This window comes from Erpetoichthys calabaricus, chromosome 12 (genome assembly GCF_900747795.2).
Source record: "Erpetoichthys calabaricus chromosome 12, fErpCal1.3, whole genome shotgun sequence".
Lineage (NCBI taxonomy): Eukaryota > Metazoa > Chordata > Cladistia > Polypteriformes > Polypteridae > Erpetoichthys > Erpetoichthys calabaricus.
Window position 1 is genome coordinate 54,735,408 of NC_041405.2, and position 26,109 is coordinate 54,761,516.

The 26,109-nt window shown below is 37.3% G+C and overlaps 1 protein-coding gene across 2 annotated transcripts in view; it reads right to left on the reverse strand.

Annotated features, from left to right (window-relative positions):
- The window catches only part of myh9a (myosin, heavy chain 9a, non-muscle), a 103,661-nt gene that overhangs the window by 53,393 nt on the left and 24,159 nt on the right, over positions 1-26,109 (reverse strand). The window contains exons 3-15 of one of the 2 annotated variants that reach the window (XM_028815572.2): positions 22,406-22,562; positions 10,959-10,986; positions 10,542-10,635; positions 9,964-9,984; positions 7,912-8,004; positions 6,596-6,659; positions 5,904-6,002; positions 2,526-2,669; positions 2,286-2,381; positions 1,789-2,060; positions 1,351-1,524; positions 1,088-1,261; positions 154-268 (exon numbers count right to left, since the gene is read on the reverse strand). In XM_028815572.2, the coding sequence (XP_028671405.1) occupies positions 154-268; positions 1,088-1,261; positions 1,351-1,524; positions 1,789-2,060; positions 2,286-2,381; positions 2,526-2,669; positions 5,904-6,002; positions 6,596-6,659; positions 7,912-8,004; positions 9,964-9,984; positions 10,542-10,635; positions 10,959-10,986; positions 22,406-22,562 (1,531 nt within the window). The remainder of the gene's footprint in view (positions 1-153; positions 269-1,087; positions 1,262-1,350; positions 1,525-1,788; positions 2,061-2,285; positions 2,382-2,525; positions 2,670-5,903; positions 6,003-6,595; positions 6,660-7,911; positions 8,005-9,963; positions 9,985-10,541; positions 10,636-10,958; positions 10,987-22,405; positions 22,563-26,109) is intronic. The other variant, XM_028815573.2, reaches the window with a different exon arrangement.

The window sequence follows — 26,109 nt, forward strand, 5'->3', positions numbered from 1 at the left end:
TTAAGAAAAATTACCCAATTAATGAACAGGTGGTACTCAACAAGGAATAATCATTATTTGCAGTAACCACTGTGCAAGATGTATGCAATTTGCCCATTACAATAAAATTACAGTGTATTTAAAAAAGCAATTCACTGCATGGCCAACACCTACCATCTTTCCACAGCTCAGAAACAAATTTGTCAGATGACTGATTTAGCAATGTTGCAACATTATCATTTAAAGGATCCATGTTCTTCATTAGCCATTCATCAGCCTTATAATCCACCTAAATTAAAAGAAAAATACTTTTTTTTTAAATCCTCCAAAATTAATCCATTATTAAAATGCAGATGGGCAAATGCTTCTCCATACATAACAGGATTTTAAAAAATAATTAGGTTATAAGTTAAAAAGTTAGTCAAAAAAACAAAAAAAGGTTAAACAATGAAAACTGAAATACAAATACTTCAGAGACTGAGCGGTTTTATAGCCTTAAGGATCTATTAAGAGTGTACAGATTAATTCACATAAAGAGCACAAATTAACTGTTGGTTGAGAGAAAACTAGAAAAGGTAAAAAAATCACAATTGAATTCTTATAGGACTTACTGCATTTTATAATTAGTAGGTTGACCAACTTTCTGGATTGTAATGGGATGATATTGTATTATCATAAACACTTTTTTGACCACTTAAGTTAAAGTGCATTTATATAAAATATAAAAAACACAAAAGCCCAGTTGAAACCGCTGTACTTATACACTGAAGAATAATGGGACTCATTGGGTGGAATACTTAAGATAACTAAACATTTCATATTCCTATCTGTAAATTGCCCCATCCTTAAGATGGTATGTAATACTGGTAGTAATGCAACAGTTCCAAAACCACAATTTATAAACCATATGAATCCCTATTAAAAAAAAAAAAAAAAAAAGTCTAAAAGGCACATTGGCTAGGGAAGTGAGGGGTGGGCGACATACAAAGAACCACCACTACGACTATAAAAATATAAATGAGTTATTATACAACTGCATTTTTAATCAGTTTTTTCTAACCTTACAAGCGAATGAAAAGAAAACAATTACATAGATACAAAATGTTACCTTTCCAGCATAGTGGATGATGCAGAAATCGGCTTTGTCTTTCAGCTGCTTTGGCTTCTGGAATTTAGGATGTGTACCTTGCTCCTGAACAACTTTTTCCACAAAGGACTTATCAGTAGCTTTAGGGAACCAGCACTCTTCATCCAACAAGGCCAGTATGCCTGGAGGACTAGCCTATAAGACAAATTGTTTTAATTATTTTATTGAAAGGTATCTGAATTATACCTACATGCCCAAATATGAACAGTAAGGAAGAGACTCACTGGTTTTTCAATTAACTCAATACAGGGTTGCAAGTCTAACCCAAAGTCGATGAAACTCCACTCAATTCCTTCACGTTGATATTCTTCTTGTTCAAGGATAAACATAGTGTGGTTAAACAGCTGCTGTAGCTTTTCATTAGTGTAATTGATACACAACTGCTCAAAAGAATTCAACTGGGGGGAAAAAAATTTTTTTTATAAAATTATATAAACAACTAATATAGACATCCAGTATTATTGTAAAGAAAGATTACTTAAACCAGAAAGTAAGGTTATTTCTGATCTCCTTTTTCCATGGAGAATATCTGAATTTTCTGTTTTACCAGTCAAGTCACCACTGCACCTAACCTTCCAAAAACACCACCCCCATTAAGTTTATCTAAGATATTGAAGAGTGTCATATTTCATTTATAAAAACAAAACAAAAAAATTACCAACCTCAAAAATTTCAAACCCTGCAATGTCCAGGATACCGATGAAGGATGCTCCTTGGCGCTTGGTTTTGTCCAGAGCCTTGTTTATGCGCATCACTAACCAGCGGAACATACGCTCATATGTGGCCTTTGCCAGAGCTTCAACTGCAAAGTCTGCCTGTTCTTTGGTCTGGGCCTTCTGAACGTAATCACGGCCCACTTTAATACGGGGAGTGAGGATTGCCCTGCTGAAGTCTGTTACATTCATGCCCATCAAGTGGCACACCTTTTGAGCAGCTGAGAATAATAAGCAACAGATTAGGAGACAACCCATAAAGCAAGACTAAATAGTGTGCATGCAAAGTCTAAACTAAGGAAATGTGCAGATTGTTATATAACTGCACCTATAGAATGGTCAATACATCATTTGCAGTTTAAATCTCATGCAAAATAATTCATACTCCAATTACTATGCTTGTTGATAATGTACAGGTCTATTCAAAATTGCACAGAGGAAAATACCAGTATTGTCAGGCATGGAAGCCTGATCAGTGTTCCTCTCCTTCTTGAAGCTGATGTTTCCAAGCTGAAGCACTGCTGAAACAACTCTCAAGAGACCTAAAATATAGTATTAAGAGGCTTTACCAACATAAATTGCAGACTCATTACTAGATTTCTCTTTAAAGAGAGCCGCAAACTGAATGTTAAAATTTACATACAATGTGTTCAATGCACTACTCAATTAAAAATTTATATAGATACCATTTTGCTCATCCTCTGGAATACCCATGATTTTCATAGCATCCATGGTTTCAGTAAACATGTCTTTATCCTGTTGTCCAGGAATGGTAACATGTCCATTGGAAAGAAAACGGTAGTTGTTGTAACCCTCAAGCAGCAACTCAGCTACAGGAAGGAGAGAGAGAAGAAAAAAAAAAAAAGATTAAAACTAACCTCAAAATAAAATGTTCTTCCCGATGATCAACAGAAGCAATCTTAGCTGGAATAAATGGCTTAAATACAAATTACTGAATAGATACTCGTTGCAAAAAAAAGTTATAAATTCAGTTTCAAAACAGAAGACCTAAATACTTTGCACAATTCCTGTATTACAAAAGATATCCAAACCATATTTTTAACCAAGAAAAGTCACAATTCAAGGAAACAAACAAGGATGAAAAAATTATGATGGTTTGGAATGGTCTCTTTGTGCATATTCCTCCATAAGCAGCATGGTCCACAGGGGGTTTGGAATCAAAACTGTTCATGAAGCATACAGCTGTTTCAATTCTAAATAAACCTGGTTATAACACATAGGGCAAGAGTGAAGATTAGATAAATGCACTACTCTTTCATTGGCAAAACCAGTATAAAAAAAATCGCCAGATTGTTTTTTCCTAACCTCATATCTACTTGCTATATTCCTTCCAATGTTTCATAAACAAGGAAAGCTACTGTCAGCAATTAAAAAACCACCACACACAATTATAGAAACAGAGGCAGTGGACAATGACTGGAGGAAATGAAGAACCTGATCAGGTGAGCAAAAAAGCATGAAATATCACAATCCGACGTAGGTGCATGTGATCTGTATTTTCTACAATATTTTTGTTGTTTTAACGATGTGTGAGCTGAAATTAGAGCATGTCACTCAGTTTGCAAAAACACTCCTTGAGAGTCCATGCATGCACGGTCTATTACAACCTAACAGGACAGATGATTGCGCATACATGCATGGTCAGCACAGCACAAGTGAAGCTAGCACAGCTACCTAAAACTGAATGAGCAAACAATGCCAGGGGATAAACCGCCTTGCAATCTATGTTGTTAAAATTTAATTGCTAGATGTGGATTATCCTCACTCGCATGAAGGTGGTGTTGTTTAAAAAACAGCAATCTGCAAACTATGGTTGGGGGTCCTCAATTCCAAGGCACTTTTTTTTTTTTTTTTTTTTTTATTGTCCATGTGATGACAAGGGAGGGAGAAAAAAAAAAAACCCAATACAGGAAATTCAGAGAAGGAGCGAGTCTGCATACTGCCACTGAAAAGAGATCAAAAGCTACTCGACGATACCATAGGTAGACAGTGATGTAAATCCACTGGAGTGGTGCCAAACACAAGGACAGGGTGTCCACAAAGTCTTTACAATTTCAAAAAATTACTAAAAAGGCAATTGATGACATATGTTAAATTTGTCCTATGTACTTAGTCATTATCAAAGTTTGTAATCACACTGCATTTGTGTATTTCAGGTACCCTGTTGAGAGAGGCTGTTGAATAAACCCCTAAAAAAATGGCTACTCCTCAAGAAAAGGCACAATGTGTATCGTGGTTTATTCAAACAAAATCTGATTGGAAGGGGTGGCCCAATTCCCTGGCCACCTTGTTCACCAGATATCACTCCCCTGGACTTCTTTCTGTGGGGTTATGTTGAAGATAGTGTATCGAACAAAGATATGGGACATTAATGACCTGAAGCAAAAGACCACAGATGTCATTGCCACCATTGATGCTATGCTACAGAGAACATGGCAAGAAATCGAGCACCGTCTTGATGTGCTTCGTGCAACTAATGGTGCCCATATACAGGTGCATTAAATGTGGCAAAAAACCTTCAATATCTACTTCTCATTTTGTAATAATTTCCACAGATTTGTCTATTTGTTTAATAAAATCTTGAAATTGTAAAGAGACTTTGTGGACAACCTGTACATTTCCCCAAATAGGAGAAAGTTGAACAAAAAAGTGTCTGTGCATCCCTGCCTCAAGCAGCCCTTCTGAGATGGCTTTCAGCACCTGAGGAAATCTTGTTAGATGTAACTGTGCTGCTCTGAAGCCAGATGCTGTGGACAGACTGGTGATTGTCACACAACTTCAAGTTTCCTCAGTTGAATTTCATCATCCCCCCCGATATCTCTGTGTAATATTGGACAGGACATGAAGTTAGTAATTTGTTTTAAAAGGTTTTTTTTTTTTTTTTTTGCATCTTGGTGCAATATACGAGAACTTGTTTATAAATCCTTTAGTTTCTCTCCCCTTTGCAGTTTATGACAGAACTTTAGATTTTTTTTCCTTGTTTGTAGGCTGCACAATTCACCTTATAGTGTATCCACAATGTAATGTTCATGCCCTGTATTTAATAATGATTAGTAGTTGATCCCCTTTGAATTCATATTTTGTTTACATTAAGGGTAATTGTTTAAAATGCTCTAATAGTTTTGTTGATCTTAGTGTAATTCTTTGTGCATCTCCTGTAGGGCACTTTGAAAATGGTTTACTCATACGTGCACGGTTTCATCTCAATACTTTTGACTGGTGATTTTAAAATGTTTTGTATTTTACTTCAGTTTTAAGTAAATAAGACCAATTTTCCATAACTGTTGTTTCCGTTAACCTCATTAGTAAGCTACAATTAATATCCTATTATTAAGACCAAGCTAAATCAATAAGACTTATGAACACATTTTTAAAGGATGCAAAATATCTAGTTATTGTTAAAGTCCCAGAAAATAGATATTTTTCTTGCCAATATTGCACACCCCTAGTTACAACTTACCATTCTGGGATGTGGTCAGAATTTCTGGGACACAATAGTTCCAATTAACAAAACAACTCAAAGCAAGTGGAGAATGGCTAACTATGTACTACTATGTACACCCAGAATAAATCCAAGTTCTTCACTGAAGGCATAGACGAAAAAGCAGAGAAACTATAGAATATACAGAAGGGAACCAGTCTGGTTAATGAAAAGGCATTCCATCTACGGTTATTTCCTTACTCTGCACTGGATGCAGTCAGGACATACTATAATTTTTTTTTTTTTTTAAAACATTAAATATATAAACTGAATGCATTATTCAACCACCACACCTTCTCCATTGTCAGAACAAGTTATCACAGACATTTCACACCATTTTTGGAAACGTGGTTTCCTTGAGTGTGTTAATTTCATGCGTGAATGATATCAACCTGGTAAGTTACCAGTTTGCCCTGGAATGTGTGAAAGGATGTCTTGCGCAACAGTTACAAATTTTTTTTTTTTTAAACCCAAACTGTCATAAAGGAAATATGGAAAACATTTAGTATTGACTAAAATGTAGCAAGTGGTTTTTTTCTCTGCAAAAAGACACCTAACTTACACTTAAGGTGTTCTCCTGCACCCGAAAGCATATAGTAGAAAATATGAAAAGTCCTTTCATCCTTAGCCTGGCGGATTGCACGGGACTTCTCCAAAAGATCTGCACTATAGTTAAGGAGAACTCCAAATAATCTGATCATACTTTTAATTTAGCCCACTTCAGAAAGAGCATGCAGGCTTTAAACAGTTAATTACTCAACATGCTTCAAAAGTTCTATGATGGTAGGAAAATTAATCCAAATTTACATTCTCATTAAGTGAAAACTCTACAAGTTATTTATTCCAAAATAATCTGATTTTAAGTAATGAACAATCCTACTCCAAGGGTCCTATAAAAAAAAAAAGTTCAGTAGCTGCACATTTACTCTGTTAAAAAGTGTTCAGTACACACTGTTAATATACAGAATCAACAAACGACGCTTTTAAATAAAAAAGTCTATACACAATCACACAGTATGACTGACAGAGACCAGCCATACTATTCTGCTCTCTAAAAAGGAGCAAAGAATAATTCTTTACACTGGTAAATGACATGTAGGAACTTTATAACAAAATAGTATAATCTCCAATTAAAAATAACAGATAAACCATACCACAATACATTTGTTACACCAATCTGTTAGTTCACATCAATTTTCTACAATGAAGCACCAATCACCGAAATAACGAGTTTAGTAAATGCAAAAAGGATACAGGTCTCAATATTGGCCCCTACAATGTAGCCTGTGACATCAAAATTGATTCGGATGAATTTACCCTACAAGACAAATAGAGATATTAAACACTGAACCGTTTTAAGTAAAAGTAGACAAAATACAAATAAAAATACCCAAATCCTTCAACTAAGTACAAATGTTCCTAAATTTACAAAACTGATCTAGAAGCTTAAAACCAGTAACTGGGAAGGTGAAAGGGTTTAAAATATGGTTGGGTAACAAATTAAAGCAAAATTTTCACACAGATGTTTAAGTACAGTCAATCCTTAGCTTTTGCGGGGTTTACATTCCTAGGAAACTATGTGAAAGTTGAGGACACAAATGTTAATATGTTGAATCATGGGAAACAGAAGGTCAGGTTACACCAAGAACCAAAAAACTAATCTTGTTATAAATTGCTCAAAATACACTTTGCTTCATGGAATTCTTTATAACATACTATTTTTGATGGTATGCACATTTCATAACACAGAAGCATGAAATAACCCAAAAACCAACCACTTTTGGTTGCTGCCGTTTGAAGACAGAGACAGACAAGGTCTCGATATGACCTGCGACACCAAGTCCTTCATGTCTGGTGGACCTTCTTGAAAAAAATATGTCGGCGAGGTCTGCTTTGAGTGCCACTTGAGATCCTTATGGGTCTCGGCACATAGGTGCACAGCAGAGTTAAGTTGATGTTTAACCTTGAGGCTGTGAGAAGCTTAAGGCCGGGATAAGCAGCCATGTGGTCTCCAGCCATCTGGTTGATTTGTTGACACCAAAAAAGGCACAGCAGACAGTGGATGCAGATATTTTGTAAGCAAGTTTAACACCTTCATTTTCTCACTAAGCCACATCACTGACTTTCATCATACTTTGAGGGATAACCAACAAAAAACTTAATTGCTTAAAAGGAAAACAATGAAAATGTGCAACAAATGCATGGGGAGCTCTTTAAATGGTAGGGTGAAAAAGAGGTATTCACAATTCAGCCCCAACGTCAATAAAACCCCTAAATCTGTGTCACAATCACAGCTTGCACAGAAATTAATACTAAAGCACATGGATTTATGGAAGGTCCAAATTCCAGCCTCCAAAAAAGTTTAGTATTTAAACAGCATCTAGGTAATTAGACAATATAAATGACAAAATTTTTGACAATTGCAGTACCTCACTGCTCAAAAAGTAAAACCTCAAAATGTTATTTTGTATTATAACAAATAGACCTATAAATGCCAACCAAAACAATGCTTAAGTAATCATATCTTCAAAATAACCTTGGGGTAGATTTGGGAAAAGCAATGTACTTACAAATCTTGAGGAATTATCATTTTTCACAGTCTTGGCATTTCCAAAAGCTTCAAGAATTGGGTTAGCCTGTAGAAGTTGTCTTTCAAGCTCTCCCTGTAGGAACAAGATAGCTTTGAAAAAAACAAACAAAAATCTAAGGTAATATTCCTCCACCATAAGATTAGAAGTGTCCAGGCACCATGCAAGGCTGACATTTTTGGAGCTAAATGGAGAGAAGATCCAACACGAATACAGATTAAACAACTACCTTTCCAAAGAAATGTTTCATAATCCTATAAGGTGGCATGGAAGTGTAAACTTCAAACGAGTTGTAAAAATTGTATGAGGATAGTTCAGGGGAGAAAGCACAAAAAAGATACAATTAAAATGTGCATTGACCCACTCAAAAGATTTGACCTATTTAAAAAGGAAAGAGTTCAAGAGAAAACCTTCAAAACAGTGCGCTTTTTAATGCACATTGCCCCATCAGCATTACATTTAGACAGAACTGAAAAAAAAGAGATTAACAAATGCAAAGGATAAGCAAGACGAAAAGCAACATTAGGCAAATGGCAACATAGTGGGATCAAACAATGTCCCAAACGACCTTTGTGGCTACAAGTTAGTGTTAACAATATTTGTAATATGCTGGTGAATTCCTTCCTTTAAATTGAACTTGCTTAGTTGTACATTATGATTTTGCTCTGTTAGAGATTTAAAATTTTGCATAACAGTCTATTTAGGTTTCTATTGCAACGTAACATACATTGACATCATGCCCATTTAGACAATTAGATACAAATGTAAAAATGTCAACCTTTAAAAACAATGATGCAAGATTTACTGTATATAGTACTGTGTTAGCCTGTACAGTGTCAAACTAGTACAAAATTAAGCTATGCTGAAAGTAGACAGATTTTGAAAGCAAATTAGTCAAACAGGTCATATGGAATTTACAATCTTTACCCAATTACAAATTATGTTAACACAAAAATGTACAGCCACAGAGGTACACCACAAAAACAGAAATGCTGGTTTATAAGAATCTGAGATGCTTCTCAACAGAGTCATTCAGAAGCCTGCCATGACTACAGTATTTACAACTCACAGCAGAGAGGACAGCAAAGAACATGAGAACTTACCCTTGCAAACACTATTACCAAGAACAAAACTAAAGATTATATCAGTAAAATGTTATCTTCCAAAAATGTTAAGCTTTCTTCTCCCAAGCATGTGTGTGGTGTTTTTTTTTTTGTTTTTAAATACAACATCCCCCCCCCCCCAAAAAAAAAAACCACACCACACACATACCCATACACACCTCCACCTCCAACATCCCATACGCAATTTTTGGTGTTGTCTGGGATTTTTTTTGGGTGATGCTCAAATTACAGGAATATCAATAAGTGTGAAACACACAGTGCACACAAGAAACACACAATGCAGAACTAAGGCTCAAAAGGAAAAAAAAAAAAAAAAAAAAAACACCACCAAAAAGCCCTTGTCCATTTTCAATTATTTTAGTGACCTTTGTCTGTAAAGGGGACTCAACCAGAAATATTAAAAGGGGAAGATGTAGGACACCACCACCCCAGGCAGGACTGGGTAAATCCTGCTAATTCTATATGCATCACAAGAAAACACTTATGAACTGTGCAGTGTTAAGGTTATGTTAGTTTTTGGATTGCATCACACAAACGCTGCACTATTTTTGCATAAAAATGAATGTTAAAATCCAGGTTCAAGAAACTTTAGCTCAGAACTAAAAATTGCACAAATAAGCCTCTTTTAACGAAGTATACATTCTATTAATATATTCATACACTGGCAATTAGATCAGTGCTGAATCATACTTTACTACATTAAAAGCACAAAGCTTGAATATTTAGTCCAGTTAAGAATTTCTCTACAGCACATTCACACTAGGTGCACATCACCATTTTTTTTTCCTTTGATTTAGATCAGCATTGCGTGTACACTCAAAACCAGGAAAAGTGCGTTAATGACAGTAATGATAAAACTGCAAAAAAAATTACAAAAAAAAAAAAGCCATCGGATTCAGTCCGCACTCACGTAAGACAGCACTGATGACTGCTGTAGAGGAAAAAGACACATCAGCAAAATAAGACACTGTATTGGGATCAAAACAGATATTTGAAAGGGTAACACTTCATAGCAGAACCCCTTGTATGAGGGCTTGTCAGTTCAATGTTACAAAGTCATCGAGAATAATAACATTTATATAGCACATTTTCATATAAAGTAGCTCAAAGTGCTTTACAAAATAATTTTGTTTTAATAACTTATTTCAACACCATAAACATTTTTACTGAAAATGAACAATGACATTGCACCCAAATTTAAAATTTAATAAACTGTAGACCTTGTGAAGATCAACAGCATTTAACCAATCAGATGCTAGGTTTCTACATAAAAGCTAATTTCCCTTTTCATTTGCAGGTGAATAAAACTAAGCTCAACAACAAACTAATTTCTGTGAAACATCTACAGAAAAAGCATTACTGGGAATTTGTTCAATTTCTGCCTGAATGCATCTCCACATTTTGAAAGTGGAATGGACCATTTACAGAACAAAAAGAATTTTCTGGTTACCACACCACAATTATAAATGATATGCACTTCTACCTTACCTGGTCTTTCTTGCTCTTATGTGAGGAAGCCACATGTGCAAGATACTGAATCACTTTTTTTGTGTTCTCCGTTTTACCAGCTCCAGATTCTCCTCTATGATTCAGAGAAACAAAAATAAACATACCAAAATATACAAAAAAAAAAAAACAAAAAAAAAAAACCCCTCACTGACTTGGTAAGGATCACAAAATATAAACAAGTCACGCAAAAGTAAAATGCCCTTTTTACCTTCATTAAATAGGTCTACAAACAGAGTAGACAGGTTTAAAATTTTAAACAAATTTTTAGTAAATGTTTCGGCAATATAATGCATTTCCATTCACCAGGTCAAACTGTAAACTGCTCTGTGAAGTTTCACAGTTTAATCTACCCAAACAAAAGAAAACACAACAAAAAAATGTTTTGAAGATACTCACGTGCAGAGAATAGACTGGTCCTCACGATCTGAAAAACAAAACAAAAATCAAGTTACATTCTAAATGGTGCAAACTCATCAGCCCTCAGTTGATATCATATGTGGTCACTTAGGACTGGGCTGGGCCAGGGGAGCAGCTTCCCCATGTCTTGGATTAGTGGCTTAGATAGACTAAACAGCATTAGAATAAAAAAAAAAAACAAATCAAAAAAACAACAACACACACAACAACACACACCCACCACATTCCAATGATTACAAACCAGCAAAGAAAATTTATACCAAGAGTGGGGTTTTGCAAAAAGAGGGAAACTATTTCACGTTAAAAATTGTAGAATAGTTTTAGATACACCCTCTTCAATCAGTAAATTACAGATGGCTATATATTTTAGTCTAACCCCTACCATCCATTTGCACTGTACAGAAGGAAAAAAAGGAAAACCGTTTCAAATGTAGGATTTAAAAAAGCATTGTTCAAATGCTGCATGCACTGATGGAAAAAGAAAATGCTATAGGGGGGGGGGGGGGGGGGGGGGAAAAAGTGTTAAACACTTAAAACACAAAAATCAAGGTCTTGAGACTCTTCGCTATTAATATAGATACACAGCCCACTAACACAAAATATCCAGACATTCCCAAAAAGAAAAAATAAAAAAAAAAAGCTGCAGTTATATCTAACAAGTAGATTCCTTGCCTGTCTATTCAACCACCATAATGCCCTGCAGGGACAAGCTTTCAAATACATTGTTTAAATACAACTTAAAAATTAAGGAAACTGAAGAATTCAAATCGCATGCTCAGGCAGGTGGGAGTAACGTGCAAGTCAGCAGTCAATACCATAAAAGGAAAACAATGCAAAGCAAGTCATACCAGCAACACCACCGAGCTTCAAACGTTGCTCGTTTAAATTTGCTTCCTATCTTCTCAGAATATTCTGATTAATGATTGTCTGCATTATCAGTATATGAATTTTGGGTGATTTGGTGTCTCCATTAAAGCTGCAGGATATTCTGCACTGGTCCAGTATTACATTACAACCACTCTAGAGCTAACATTTCAATGAGTAGGCTTGTGTACAGTGAATTGTTTAAGACATGCACAAAAAAAAAAAAAAAAAAAAATGTTCACCTTAAATCTACTTTGCTGAACTTGCACTGTTCCCGAGTAGGTAGTTATATTAAAACACTATTACTACTTGGGACTCTAATAAACCATTGAGGGCAATTTCATTTTAATACATCAAATGGAGTTTCTTGATTTTGATTAAACTTGGTACATGAGCTCCTAGAGCTCAGAGATATTTAATTTTTAAAACCATTTCCTCAATATATATGCACTTTTCTTCACTTGCCAACAGTGAAAACTTTGCACAAGGTTAGATTTCTGTTAAGGTCAAAATTTATCTTGCAAACTAGTGCTGGGCGGTATACCGGTTCATACCAAAAACCGTTTATTTTTATTATGATATGGATTTTTCTTCTACCGGAACACCAGTTTAAATAACCTAAACAACATTCAGAACGTGGCGCAGCGGGAAACTGTTTAAGGGGGACCTATTTCACTGGTGCACCGCAAAATACGCATCCAACAGAGTACATGTGTTAGTGGAGGTATTGAGCGGTGAAAATGGACAGGGAACATTCTGAAACTGAAGCTGTAGCAGACGATAAAGTTGAACATAACACAAAAGAACTTTTGATGAAAAAAGGTGTTGTATCCGTTATCTGTAGATACTTTGGTTTTAAAAGGTCGGATGTGGAGCATTATGTTCAAATGTATGAATACTGTTTCTATACTACAAGCCAAGTTGTACTCCTCCCCCCCCCCCCCCCCAATACTGTGTAATGTATCTGGTTACTGTGTAATACTGTGATGGTGCCGGTCCCCTACAGACTCCCTCTTCCCACATGGGAGTTGTGTTGAACCAACACCGTCGATAGTTATGACGGAGATGAGCTAAGAAATCTCATTGAAGCCAGGGGATGTTGGAAAGTGCTCAAGTGCTTTTGTTAAAAACAGTCAAAGTAAAACCAAGTGTCCGTTGGACAATGTTCAGAAAAATACAGTACCCAAATAGCAAATCCATAAAGCCAGTGAAATGTGGGGATAAAATCCATAATAAATATTTCCGTTAAAATGCAGTCTCTCTCCTAGCCCGATCGCAGCACACTACCTTCTGTCTCCACGGCTCACCCTTCACTGGCGTTGCTGACGGAGCCTTTGCAGCACGAACTGCTTTCTGCCAACCCCTGTTTTGGCTGCCGCCACACTGCGCAGCCAGACCGTCCGAGGTCGGCACACCTCCCGTCTTCCTTCGTGCTCACTCAGTCACTCCTCAGATCCATTTGGAGGTCTTACATTTCGCTCGCCCCACTCCACACGCTTACTCCGTGGGGTGAACCATCCCCTAGATTGCCTAAGCCTGCACTCCCTCACGGAGCCCCAGCTCGTGCTGCCTTCTCCTTCCTGGTATCTGGATCATCTCCCATGACTGCCTTTTCCCTTTTTTAACCTCCTTGTGTTCTCAGTTTTCTTTTTTTCCTTCCCCCATCCTGCCGGCCCATAAATATACGTCTCCGTCTGTGGGCTCAGCACCTGATTCACATGCCACACTAAGCCGACGAAGCAATTGAGAATGATCAGATGCGACTCGCCTCAATCACCTCATCAACTCCCTGCGGTCGAGCAATCGCGCCCACGAAGTCAGACACGGCGAACTGGATTTAAAAATGGATCTTTTTTTTTTTTTTGACCCACTAAACAACAAACAGTATTATAAATGCAAGTTGCAGTTTTATTATTTATATCTATATCTATATCTCTCTCTCTATATATATATCTATCTCTATATATATATCTATATCTCTATCTCAGCTTGAAGCAAGGTCTATATTAATGCAATTTGCCTTAATGTCGGTTGAGTTGTTAACCCCTTAACCGCCCTCTGCCGGATATATCCGGCACCGTTGTTTTATTGCTAACGCCATACTGCCGGAATTATCCGGCACATTTGCCTGTGGTTATATGAATGCCTGGCAAGTAGTATAACTGACGGTTTGGCGTGGGTATTATTACTACGTTGTATTTCGACAAGTCTGTGGTTGTTTTGGCCGGTCATGTGACGTGATTCGCATGTAACAGCTGTGAATATGGCGAAACGTAAACTGACTTCAAGTGAGGCTTTGCAGGCGATTTTGGACAGTTCTGATCATGATTGTAGCAGTTCTGAAGAAGATTTTAGCGACAGTGATGAGCAGCAACGTGCGCTGCATGATACTGTGAATGAAGACGCATCGGATGACGGCGCTGAGTGGGTGTATCCCCAGCATCTCAGCTGGGCTGCTGCCCGTGGTGAAGTACCTTTTCTGCATTCGTTTGAGGGAACGTTTGGCTTTATTGTTGATGTAAACAATTACACTGCTGAGCAGTTTTATGAGCTGTTTGTGTCACCTGATTTGATCAGACATTTTGTTCATCAGACAAATCTGTATGCAGCACAGTTTACTGAGAAAAATCCCAATTTACCTCCACATTCCCGTGTTCGTGCTTGGTTTGACACTGATGAAAACGAAATGAAAAAATTCATTGGGATTTTGATGTTGATGGGAATAATCAGAAAACCAGATATTGAGATGTACTGGTCTACAGATCCTATGTATGCAACACCTATTTTTGCAGCTGTCATGACACGTAACCGATTCTCTTTGCTGCTGAAATTCTTTCATTTGAATGACAACAGAAACGAGCCAGATAAGAAAGATCCAAACCGCGACCACTTGTTCAAGCTACGTCCTTTGATTGATCATTTATTTGAAGCATTTCAGTTGCCCTACATGCCAGGACCATCAGTTGCAGTTGATGAAAGTTTATTGTCGTGGAAGGGCCGCTTACAGTTTCGACAGTATCTACCATTGAAAAGGGCACGGTTTGGTATCAAGATGTTTTGCTTAGCTGAGAATTCAGGTTACATTTATAGATTTCGTGTATACACTGGCAAAGAGGATCCTATGAGTAGTATTTCAGCAGTGTTGCCAGATGAATGTAAGGACTTTGGACTTTCAGAAAAACGCTGTCATGTCTGTTCAAAGAAGGGTCAGCGTAGAGACGTCAAGACCTTCTGCTCAAAGTGTCCCAGCAATCCAGGACTTTGTGCAGTTCCCTGCTTTGGCCTGTGGCACAGCAAACTCAAATACTGGGAATGAAACTATGATTGACTGAACTACTTTTGACTTTTGAATTACTTTTGACTGTTCCGTTTTTGTAGTTGACAATAAATCCAGAAGCCTGAGAAAAGGTACATTTTGTGTTTTATTGTGTGTTTGCCCATTTCTAGAACTTGCACAACATTTAGTGGTCAATACTGCTTGAATAAATGTAAAAAATGTAAAAAAGTAAAAAAACGAAAATTGTTCAGATTTCGCCTGGCGTGGGGAATATTTAGGGAGTTGGCGGTTAAAGGGTTAAAGATGTCATCTCCAAGTTGCACTTGTTTTATTTTAGTTTTGTGAATACTGTCTAATGTACCTGGGCTTGAAGTTTTGATGTAATAGTATTATTACTGCAAGTTGCACTAGTATTTATTTTATTGTTATTATTTATTAGTTTATATATTATGCAGTTTAATGATGGTAAAGTTGTTTAAAAAGTCACTAACATGTCAGTGGACAGAGATTGTTAACATTAACAAAGTGTAGTTGGTTTACAAAAAGTATTTGCCATTTATTCCTTTTCTAAGACATGTTCAGTGCAATACAACTAAATGCCTCTTTGGATGGTTGACAATTTGTTGTCAAAGTTTTAGTTTAAGCGGTTTGCAAAATTTGTTCAATAAAAAAGGTTCTATATTTTGACAGCAACTGTCATGCAGTGTGATTCCTTCTCTTCATTAGTGCCCCCTCCCTCCCCTTGAAAACTATCACTTTATGGAGCCATGCAAACCTGTATTAATACTTGTGTGCACATTAAAATGTTTTTTTTGTACAATGTACAATTCTCATGACCGTGGAATAGGTTATTCTTAGCCAGTCTACTGCAGTAATTGCAGTGGAAAATGCGATGAACTCATGCATGGGGAAAAAAATACCGTTGAATACCGTGAAACCGGTACAATCTTGAAAAATACTGCGATATAGAATTTTGGTCATACCGCCCAGCACTATTGCAAACAGCATTTTTTTTTTTTTACTACTATTGGAAACAAATCATTTATACTAAAGTACATATATGCATGGTACGACTTGGGTTTTTAAATACATACACACACACCTCTTTCTACATTTTTATATACAACTTTTGAATCCCAGAAAACCAACAGGATGGGTGTACATTTTTACTTCATTGCAAAATAGTGTATGTGCTTTCAACCAAAACAGAAATTTCGATCTATTCTTATTCTTTAACTCATCTGGTGTGTACCAGTCTATGGGGCTATTTATGTTGCATCAAAATGCAACAGAGAAGAGAGGAGTACCTGCAAGTACAAAGAGACAAAAATGTGATGTGTAGCTAGAATTTAATTTTTGGTGTATTGGAAAAAATGCAGTAGAAGGTCCAATATAAATAAATGCCTTCTGAAACAATGTTATTTTACAACAATGCACCATCGTTGGTGCATTTTCAGACAAACTGAAAAGGAGGTGGCAACATCTAATGCAACTAGCTATAAAGGAAAATCAAAAATGGAGTTTTCCAACCAATTTAAACAGAATTAGTGTTGCTATACAATGAAGGTCATCTATATTACTAAAACGACAGTTTAATTTATGCATGGACGGCGGATGCACCGAGGTGCATGCGCACAGCGCCTCGGCACCCCAGAGTCAAACCCAGCAGCTTCCCAGAGTCAGTAGGTGGTGCCCAAACAACACAACCTGTAAACTAAACTTGCTCTAATCCACCGTGCCAGCAGTCAGTGTGGCATATTTGGATCACATGACGGTAATTCAGTATTAAAAGTAAGTTGAATTATGATTCCTAACAGTAAACGACGTCTACCTAACGACACAGCCACAGAACAAAGACGAGACCGCATAGATAAAAACAATACACGGAGGCTCCTAAAACGCGCTTCAAAAACACCAGACGCAAAGAAGTCACGGCTCCACAATGAAAGAGCTCAACTAACAAATACAAAAACGAGCCCGTATGGATAGACACAATGAATGATGGCGCCCACAACGCGATTCTGCAACAGCAGAGGCAAAGGAGTCACGGCTCCAAAAAGAAAGAGCTCAACGATTAGTAATACAAAAACGAGCCCGTATGGCTATGACCTGTAAACTAAGCCTGAGGTACAGCGTGCACGCCAGGTTGTACAGTATATATGCACAGATGCCAGAGGCAACAGGCAAGTAGTTCACTCTACCACCGCTGCCAAAAGCGAGACTGCATGGATAAAAACAATACACGAAGTCGCCTACAACGCGCTTCTGAAACACGCCTCATGACTAGCAGAATCATACGTCAACGTCACCGCCATACCGTGAGTGGCACTGCTGTGGAGTGAAGTGGACGCACCCACCCTCCATGATATTTCATCCAAATATCGGAGGGAACAGAAAGTGATTGCCATTCTTGGATTTGCGATTCTTTCGAGAATTGCGGGGTTTCTGGTAAATACAGACTGCTTTCATTGCTTTTAGAAGCTCTTTCCCCATTTTTTTTTCTAAATTTCATGTTATGTGATTTTTTAAAAACCATTGACATCAGTTGTTACAGGCAAATAGTTGTAAAGCAATCAGTGCAGCTTTCAGTTTCTATGCATTTAACAGAGAGGCATTTAAACTGGCAAAGGTGTAAAATAACCTGGAATATGCTTTACCTAGGCACCTTAAGCATTTGTTATTTATTATGCAAGTGACAGGTCAGTAGGAGTTCAGAAAAAAAACGTAGAGTTTGTCAAGGAAGGTTTTTGCGTGTTTTCTCATAATTTTAGAAAAAAAAAAAAAAAACTAAGTTAACAAGCCTTTGAGCTTGACACTAGTTTGCTAGGTGATCTTCATTAAAAGGGAAACCCATTTTAAAAGCTGTTCAACATCACTAAGCAAGTCACAGTTCTCATGCAATTTGGGGAGGTAGACATTTCAGAAGAGGACAAGCATGAAATAGTGCAATGTCTTAAAGACATGAAACCAATTGACATTTCACGAAAACTGAAGAGAGATCATCTAACTGAAAAGATTTGAGTGATTTAGACCATAGACTAATTTGCCCAGATAAGGAATGAAGTCATGAAAGCGAATGCCATTAAAAAAGGTTACCAAAGGAAAAAACGTTGTTGGCCAGCAAAATTGGTCTCTGAAGCTGCTGTTATCTCAGGAGTCCCAAAAACCTTAAAATACAGGATCCTCCAAAAGCTTGCAGTTGTGCAACTTTTTAAATTGAGGTTTATCTTTTTGAAAAAAATGATTGTTTCATGAAGAAAATAGATTTTGGTTTTGAGCTCATAATCTATTGAATGTCTTCAAACAGCATTTTGCTTAATTTGCAACACTATTTGGTGTTCTATAAAAATAGAGCTGTTTTGCTTTTATTAACATCCACATTATATTAAATGGAATGTATATAAAACAAGAAAGCCTTTATCATACTGACACTTTGGTGGAGGAGGGGGGGGGGGAACCACACCCCCCAACACACACACTGAAGCTGGCTTCACCTCCACCCCAACCTATTTTAGATGGAGCCCCATAAGTCCCAAAAAGCAATGTCTTTTTAATCTTGTTCAAACATGATTCTATGGGCATATTGTATTCCATGAATAATTTGTAGGATGTACACACAAGATATTGGGTAAATTCTTACAAGATCAATTACTGAAAATGCTAGACTGAGGCCAGTCATTAAAGTTGCTATGTAACTGGGGAAGACAGTCTCAGGATTTCAACAAGATCTTGTAGCCTTGTTGTTTGTTATGCAAGAGCTAATTAAAAGGGCCGTCAGTTTTCCTTCAAGTAGAAAAAAGTTTTTTGTTGCCACCTTATAGAATTTGAGCGGAGGGAAAGCTAACGGAACACTGCCCTGTAGAACAGAATCTATTAGAGTCAAAGTGACTAAGGAAGACATACAGTTGGATGACTTAAGTAAATGTTCTAGGTGTGTGAAAGGGTCAGCTTTTAGTAGCGAAATATTTTGTCTAGGCAAATTGGATTACTACTGCAAATCTGTTATTCAGCCTGTGTTTGAATGAATTGCAAAGGGCAAGACATTTTCTCAAATCTTCTGTTATTAGTCCTTTATGCAATTCAGGAGAAAGCATTAAAATTCAACAGAACTGACCCATGTCCAGAGCAAGACTGAAATAAAACTGCCATTTCATTATGTTGTATTTTCAAGTAGAATTACTGCAGTGTAATATTAATATAAGTTGGTTTAATGCTGAAGAATTTAAATTGTTTTTAATTCGTTCCTATAAACATTTGAGAAAACCAACTGGTATACATCCACCAGTTATGCTGTAATTAACTGGCCTTGAGTTAATTTGTAGTTAATTCTATAGTTTAAAATTACAAACTCGAGCACTCTTGTAAAGAGAATTGAACAAAGGAAACCAAAAAATTAAGAGGCGTTAAACAGTGCCAAAATTGTATTACTATTCACTGTAATAACTGCCCTTCTAAAAACCCATCTTTATTTTGGTTCATATTCATCCATCCATCCATTTTTCAACCCGCTGAATCCGAACACAGGGTCACGGGGGTCTGCTGGAGCCAATCCCAGCCAACACAGGGCACAAGGCAGGAACCAATCCCGGGCAGGGTGCCAACCCACCGCAGGACACACACACAAACACACCAAGCACACACTTGGGCCAATTGTAGAATCGCCAATCCACCTAACCTGCATGTCTTTGGACTGTGGGAGGAAACTGGAGCGCCCGGAGGAAACCCACGCAGACACGGGGAGAACATGCAAACTCCACGCAGGGAGGACCCGGGAAGCGAACCCAGGTCTCCCAACTGCGAGGCAGCAGCGCTACCCACTGCGCCACCTTGCCGCCCCGGTTCATATTCATTTGGTGTTGATTTACCTTTTTTTTTTTTTTTTATATATATATTGTGCATCTATTCAAGTGAAAAGTGTTTAACTTCAGTAAAAGAATTTGTCGGAGGACTTGGACTTTTACTTGTGTCATTTTTCAGTACATTTTACAGCTAAGCTCAGTGGAAAGCTGCAAATTTACATGTATTTCAATATGTTGGATTAATAAGAGGTTTAAAACTGAAAGATAAAAATCTTCTGTGCTTCCCTATCCAGAACACCAGACTGCAAGTAGTTTGGTCAAAATCGACTCCAATATCCATTAGTAATAATTTATGCAGCACCTGCAAGCCTGTATGTATGTCTCTCCTGGACCTGGTCTGACAACACAGTCTGCTAAATTTTTAAAATTTACTCTGTAGATTTATCAATCATTAATGATTGTTTGTATTACTTAAGGCAATAAAGCAACTGAATTCTTAAAACAACCCCAATATAGACTTAATAAATGCCCATACACACTTCAATTCCATCATTCAATATTATCCAAAGCTAAACTGCACTGAAAAACATGCAAAAAAAAAAAAAAAAAAAAACCAAACAAACAGCCAATACTTGCAATTTGATCCATGGAAAATCTCGGACACAAACTACACCCATATTAAACTTATATAACTTAAACTGTATGAATTAAGCCAAGGTAAAGTGTAGTGAAGTATGCTGTGAATGTATGAAACAAAACCAGTTAAACTTAAATTCGTAAGAATACAGAAACATGACTGGGAAACCAAAGCAAACACTGTTGAAAAGTAATCCTCGATTTCTAAAGATTTAAAATTGTGGACTAGTTAAATGAGAAATCTTGATCGATTATGTAGCATACACACATTTGGAGCCTGTTGAACAATTTGGGCAGAAAAAAAAAAAAAAAAAAAAAAAAACAGAACACCATGCCAATCATGTGAATATGATTTTAGGGAAGAAGAAAAAAAAATTTGGCTCTTGGACCAAGCAGTTGTCAGTGGTGTAAGATGGCAAAGAAAGTTCACTCATGTTTGCTGCCCATATTAAATTTACATATTTGTGATTGTGTTGTCTTGCAAAACTGTTTCGGGTTATAAACACATGCAAAGTGAAATGTAAATCTAGATCGAAGACTGAGGTTAGTGGTAACTAAATTAAACATCCATTAGTAGGTACTTAGGCAACAGATGTCCCATCCGAACGACACTGCCACATTTCAAAGACGTTTGTGTATGTTGCAATAGCACACAAGTCAATCAAAAGCAATAATCTTTACATGCCCAAGGCTGTCATTTTTCAAATTAAAAAAAAAAGTCTTTGTCCCCCACTCCCCAAACAATTATTTGATCAGCGCAAAAAAAAAATAAAAAAATAAAAAACCCACACCCCCCTCCCCACTCTGTGGATTTAGAATGAAGTTTGTTGCTTCCTCTAGCAACACTTAAACTTATATGGATTACTTTTATCAACCCAGATTTGATCTTTTCTCCTTTTTTTTTTATAACTGCTTCCATTGCAGGTTTATACAGGTTCACACATTACCAGGAGAAATTTAATCTGTCATCTTTTTAAACAAACATTTTGCAAGGGATGCCATGTATTTGAGCATCTATGGGTGGGCTCTTGCAGCATGTCACATTTTTTAAATGCAGCACATTGATATGGAAGGGTACTACTGAATTAATATGTTTTAATGGCATCACAAATTATGATTTAGCCCTAAAACAGAACCTCAAAAATTAGAGCAGCAGCATTAAAGGAGAAACCAAATCTGGAGCTGGGAGAGGGGGGGGAAAAAAAAAAAAAAAAAACAAAACACAAAAAACAACAACACACGACACTTCCAAAGCCCGATTGTGTGCGAAGATTCTTATTGCATTTGTGATGTTACTATATTAGAAAACAAACACCACAGCTTTAAAATGTGCATCTACACAGTTTAAACAAAAATTAGCACTTCCTTAACCCCAATCTCTGCATGGCACTCTACATTATCACTTTGGGGAGTGACTGAGGTCTTTCTGGCATGTTTTGTTAATTTTGTATTTGTACCCACCTCTTTGTTACACATGCATTTTCTGGCACACACCATCTCAATCTATTGCTGTTAGAACTCAGTCATTGTTGCTTATTGAAAAGGTGGTGTATTTTTTTTTTGTTTTAAAAAAGGCAGATGCCATTCTATCAAGGTTGTCCTTGATCTGTACAACACTATACCCATCATTCCTTTGATTAACAAGGAAATCAAGCACTACATGAAAATGTATCACACAAAGAGGTTGTACATATCATATTGGAGCTTCTGTATGATTACACACACAGTAAGGAGTAGAAGGTTAAACAGATACAGGAAAGAAAAAAAATGCCTACACAAATATAAAATAAGTAACAGCAATGAATAAAACAGAACCATCTAGTGAGAATGCTACCAAGTAGTGCACTCACCTTGCATCATACTCCTGTATGCAGTATCTGTGATTGCATAGATATGAGGAGGCATCTCATGACGCTTCTTGCCCTTGTACATTTCTATAATTTCTTCTGAATAAATTGGCAAGTTCTTATATGGGTTGATGACAACACAGAATAATCCAGAATATGTCTAAGTGAAGGAAGGAAGAAAAGTTTTTCATGATATTGGGATTTATGAAGATCAGTTTTTATAGAAAAAACACACCAACACCACAGTAAAAAAAATAAATAAATAAACCAATGTGGAGACATCCACAATTAGAAAAATGGACAAAACTATGCTAAACTTCAATGAACTTCACCCAATAAAATTATGTAAACTAAAACTTATAAAACCAAAAAGCAAACAGGACAAAGGCAAAAGGAACAAAAATAGTTTTGCAAATGTGCTGCATGGAAAACAGTGCGAGCAACGGCCATCCTATCTTCCACAGGAGAGGGGGAGGAAAAACACACACAACACACTCTTGTAACATGGAGCCATGTAATCACAGTATGGACATTACAGATGAAGATCATTTAGAGTTTTCAAAACAGGTCTATGACGTTGGACATCTGGCCTTGAAGATTGCATATACTATAGGAATGAGGGCCATCAATACAACTTTACGCACGATGTAGTTGAAAGGGTTATGCTATTGATGTGGACTCAAAAGTACACAGTTTGTTACCCCTCCCCTACCCAGTGAAAGTTTCTTCAAACATGGTGAAAAAGTAGCGCACTTTATATATTCAAAAAAACCCCACTTGTCTACTCTGGTGATTTTCAATGAAGGTTGTGGGACATAGAGGGAAAGCTTAACTCTTTTAGTGCTAATTTTTTTTTTGTTTCTTTTCTCCCAGGGCTGAATATTTTTCCAAAAACTAACATTTTTTAAAAAAGAACACAATTGTTTAACATATCAAATCAACAAAAAATATTTACTTTTGACAAATGTTACTGTCTTGCATGTTGTATGAGCCTGCATACTCTATGATTTCACATACATATCACATACATTTTACACAGCAAAGTCTGATCTCGCTCAAAGCAGCCAATTTCAGTCATTGCCACATTGCACTCCTTACAATATGTGTTGCTTTGGTGCCTATTTTTAAATTGTCTGTTGCTGCATTTTCTAACATATATTGTTAGTGTGTACTGTAGAGAGACAAGTCACCCATTTGCCTTCGTGCCATGCCACCGCCACCAAGTTTTCTGCCTGCATGAAAACCGTATTGTCACCTCTTTTCATCTTCTGAGACTTTATGAACTTTATGTATGGCATTATAGCCTGGCTCACCCCATGGGATTTGCTTCTGTTTATTACAGAAGTGAATAAAACTTTGCAGCAGCACGTACCTAAGCCACCAGGGGACAAAACACGTTTGGACCAATGCTCCCTGAAGTTATATCACCAGTTCTGTCCCATCTCTATTTGTAATGCCACAGCGCGCTTCATCTCATCTTTCGTTGTGGGTTTCAATTTGAAAAACGAGAATGCGATGCAAACGCAGCCCGCGATTCAAAAAAAATCTCTGCCTACCTGTTTGTCTCGTCTGACAGTAGCTGAAAAGCAGCATCAGGAGAGAGCAGCCTGAAGTACAGCAGCTGGTGATCTGTCGTGTCCAAAAGCAAGCCATGCCGTCTTGTAAACTCCGGTAGCCAGATCGGCTCTCAACGGATCAATGTCTGTGTATTTATCCCATGCGAACCTTGCCGTAGATGCATCGGCTGCGCGAAGGCACTCAACTGGCAGCAGATCCGCTGGCGCGGCATCGGCTGGTGTCTGATCAGCTGATGCCTGCTTCTAACTCTCTTGCTCGATCTCCTGATCACTGCCAATAAAGTCCGATTCTGAAAAATCAAGAGTCGACTCCGCGATAATGCGCAAAACAACGTCTGCCAAGTGTTTTCTTTTCTGCACTTGCTTCGCTGCCTTTTCACATGTCGGTGCCATCTTGCCTTTGTTTACATTTCGCAACTCATGCACACGCAATGTTTATTTGCCGAGTCAACGAGTCTAGCATTCCTCCAAGCACAGAGGGAATGCCTGTGACGTGACAGTGAGATTTGTCACCATTAACAGCCGATTGTCGCCCTCTATCCCTGGATGTCGACTTTTGTCGACATTCGCCTTCAACCCCTCCTGTCGACAAAAGTCGACATCCGCCCTAAAAGAGTTAAAAACCATATGAAATGCATCAGTTTTTCCAAGCAAAGACAGTTATCTAGTATGGATTCTCGCCTTCATTTGACGCACATTTGTGACAAAACTACAAATATGCGAGAATGACATTTGCTATTCTTTGTGTGAATTATGTAAATATACAAGCTAATCAAAACAAAACCACCCACAAGGCAAAGTGTACTCCTCTGTCAGGAGGAAATCACAGCCTGATGGGGGTAAAAGGTTATTGTAGAAGACTACAAGTGCTGCGCTATCGTGCACAGCTGGTCTTTTAAAAAGGCTGAATCTCAATGTAAAAGGTGAGTTATGTTCAAAAATTACACTATAAACTATTTTACAATGCACGTGTAATTGCAAGATACAGCTATAACCTGAACTTAAAACACCTACTTAAAAATTGTGATTTGCTACATACATGCAGCTGAAGTAAAGACTGTTTTTTCAGGCAAGCGTAAGGTGATGAGGCCAGGTGCACAGATATCGTAGTTTAGGGGAGACCACTCCCGATTTTTACACTCTCATATACTACGATATGGGGATGGATATTTGAGAAGTACACCTCAAGACAATGATTTTTATATTACGTACATTAAAGAACCATCACCAACAAATATATTGAACAATTATAATAAAAGTTGAATAAATTAGACTCTGAAGTTGCATGAATAAAAGGTAAAGTACCATTTCCGGTTAATGAAAACAGCCCAAAAGTTGCTAGAAATCTATGTTTTTGTATCCAATACTTGTATGCAAAATTTGATTCACCTAAGTGAAAGCATACTCAAGTTATGTTTACAAACACACAATTCCAAAAAAAATGGTATTTTCAGACTTGGGGAGGTCTAATGTTGAGATTCATCAAAATCTCAACATGGAATTTTTGGAGGATTCCAATACTTTCCTTATACAAGGAAGTAAAAAGCATGTGCTGCATTTGAGTCTTAAAAGAACAACAAAGTAACAATCAAGACAGATGGTAGTTACCATACCTGGCAATTTTCACAAAGAGCTTAACGAAAATACAGAATGTGTGTGTGTATTAAAAACACACAAAAAAGCCGGGGACCTTTTAAATACTAGAAGCCGTTTACAACGATGCCCCTGTACTCTGCTGAAACAGATGTATGCTCAGCGACAGTTCCCATTGAAGACCTGGACAATTACTGTACTGCTCCAATGGCTTAAACACAGATTCAGGCTATAGAGAAATTATACTACAATGTATATGGTGAGTAAAGAGCTGTATATTAAAGATTTACCCATGCCTTTTAGTGCCATACTAGGGGGCTCCGCCCCCTGCTCGCTTCGCTCGCCAACCCCTGGTGTTGGGAATGAGAAAGAGCGTGATGTATGAATGAGATGTAGAATAGTGTGAAGGTGTAGATGATGCAAATAGAAAGCAAACAACAAAGTGTGTGGCACAGTGTAAAGGTTTATTGGAAAATTTCTTTGTACACGCCGTTTAAGTGTTAAAGGCTAATTCCAGGTCAGAACTTGAAAGGTCAA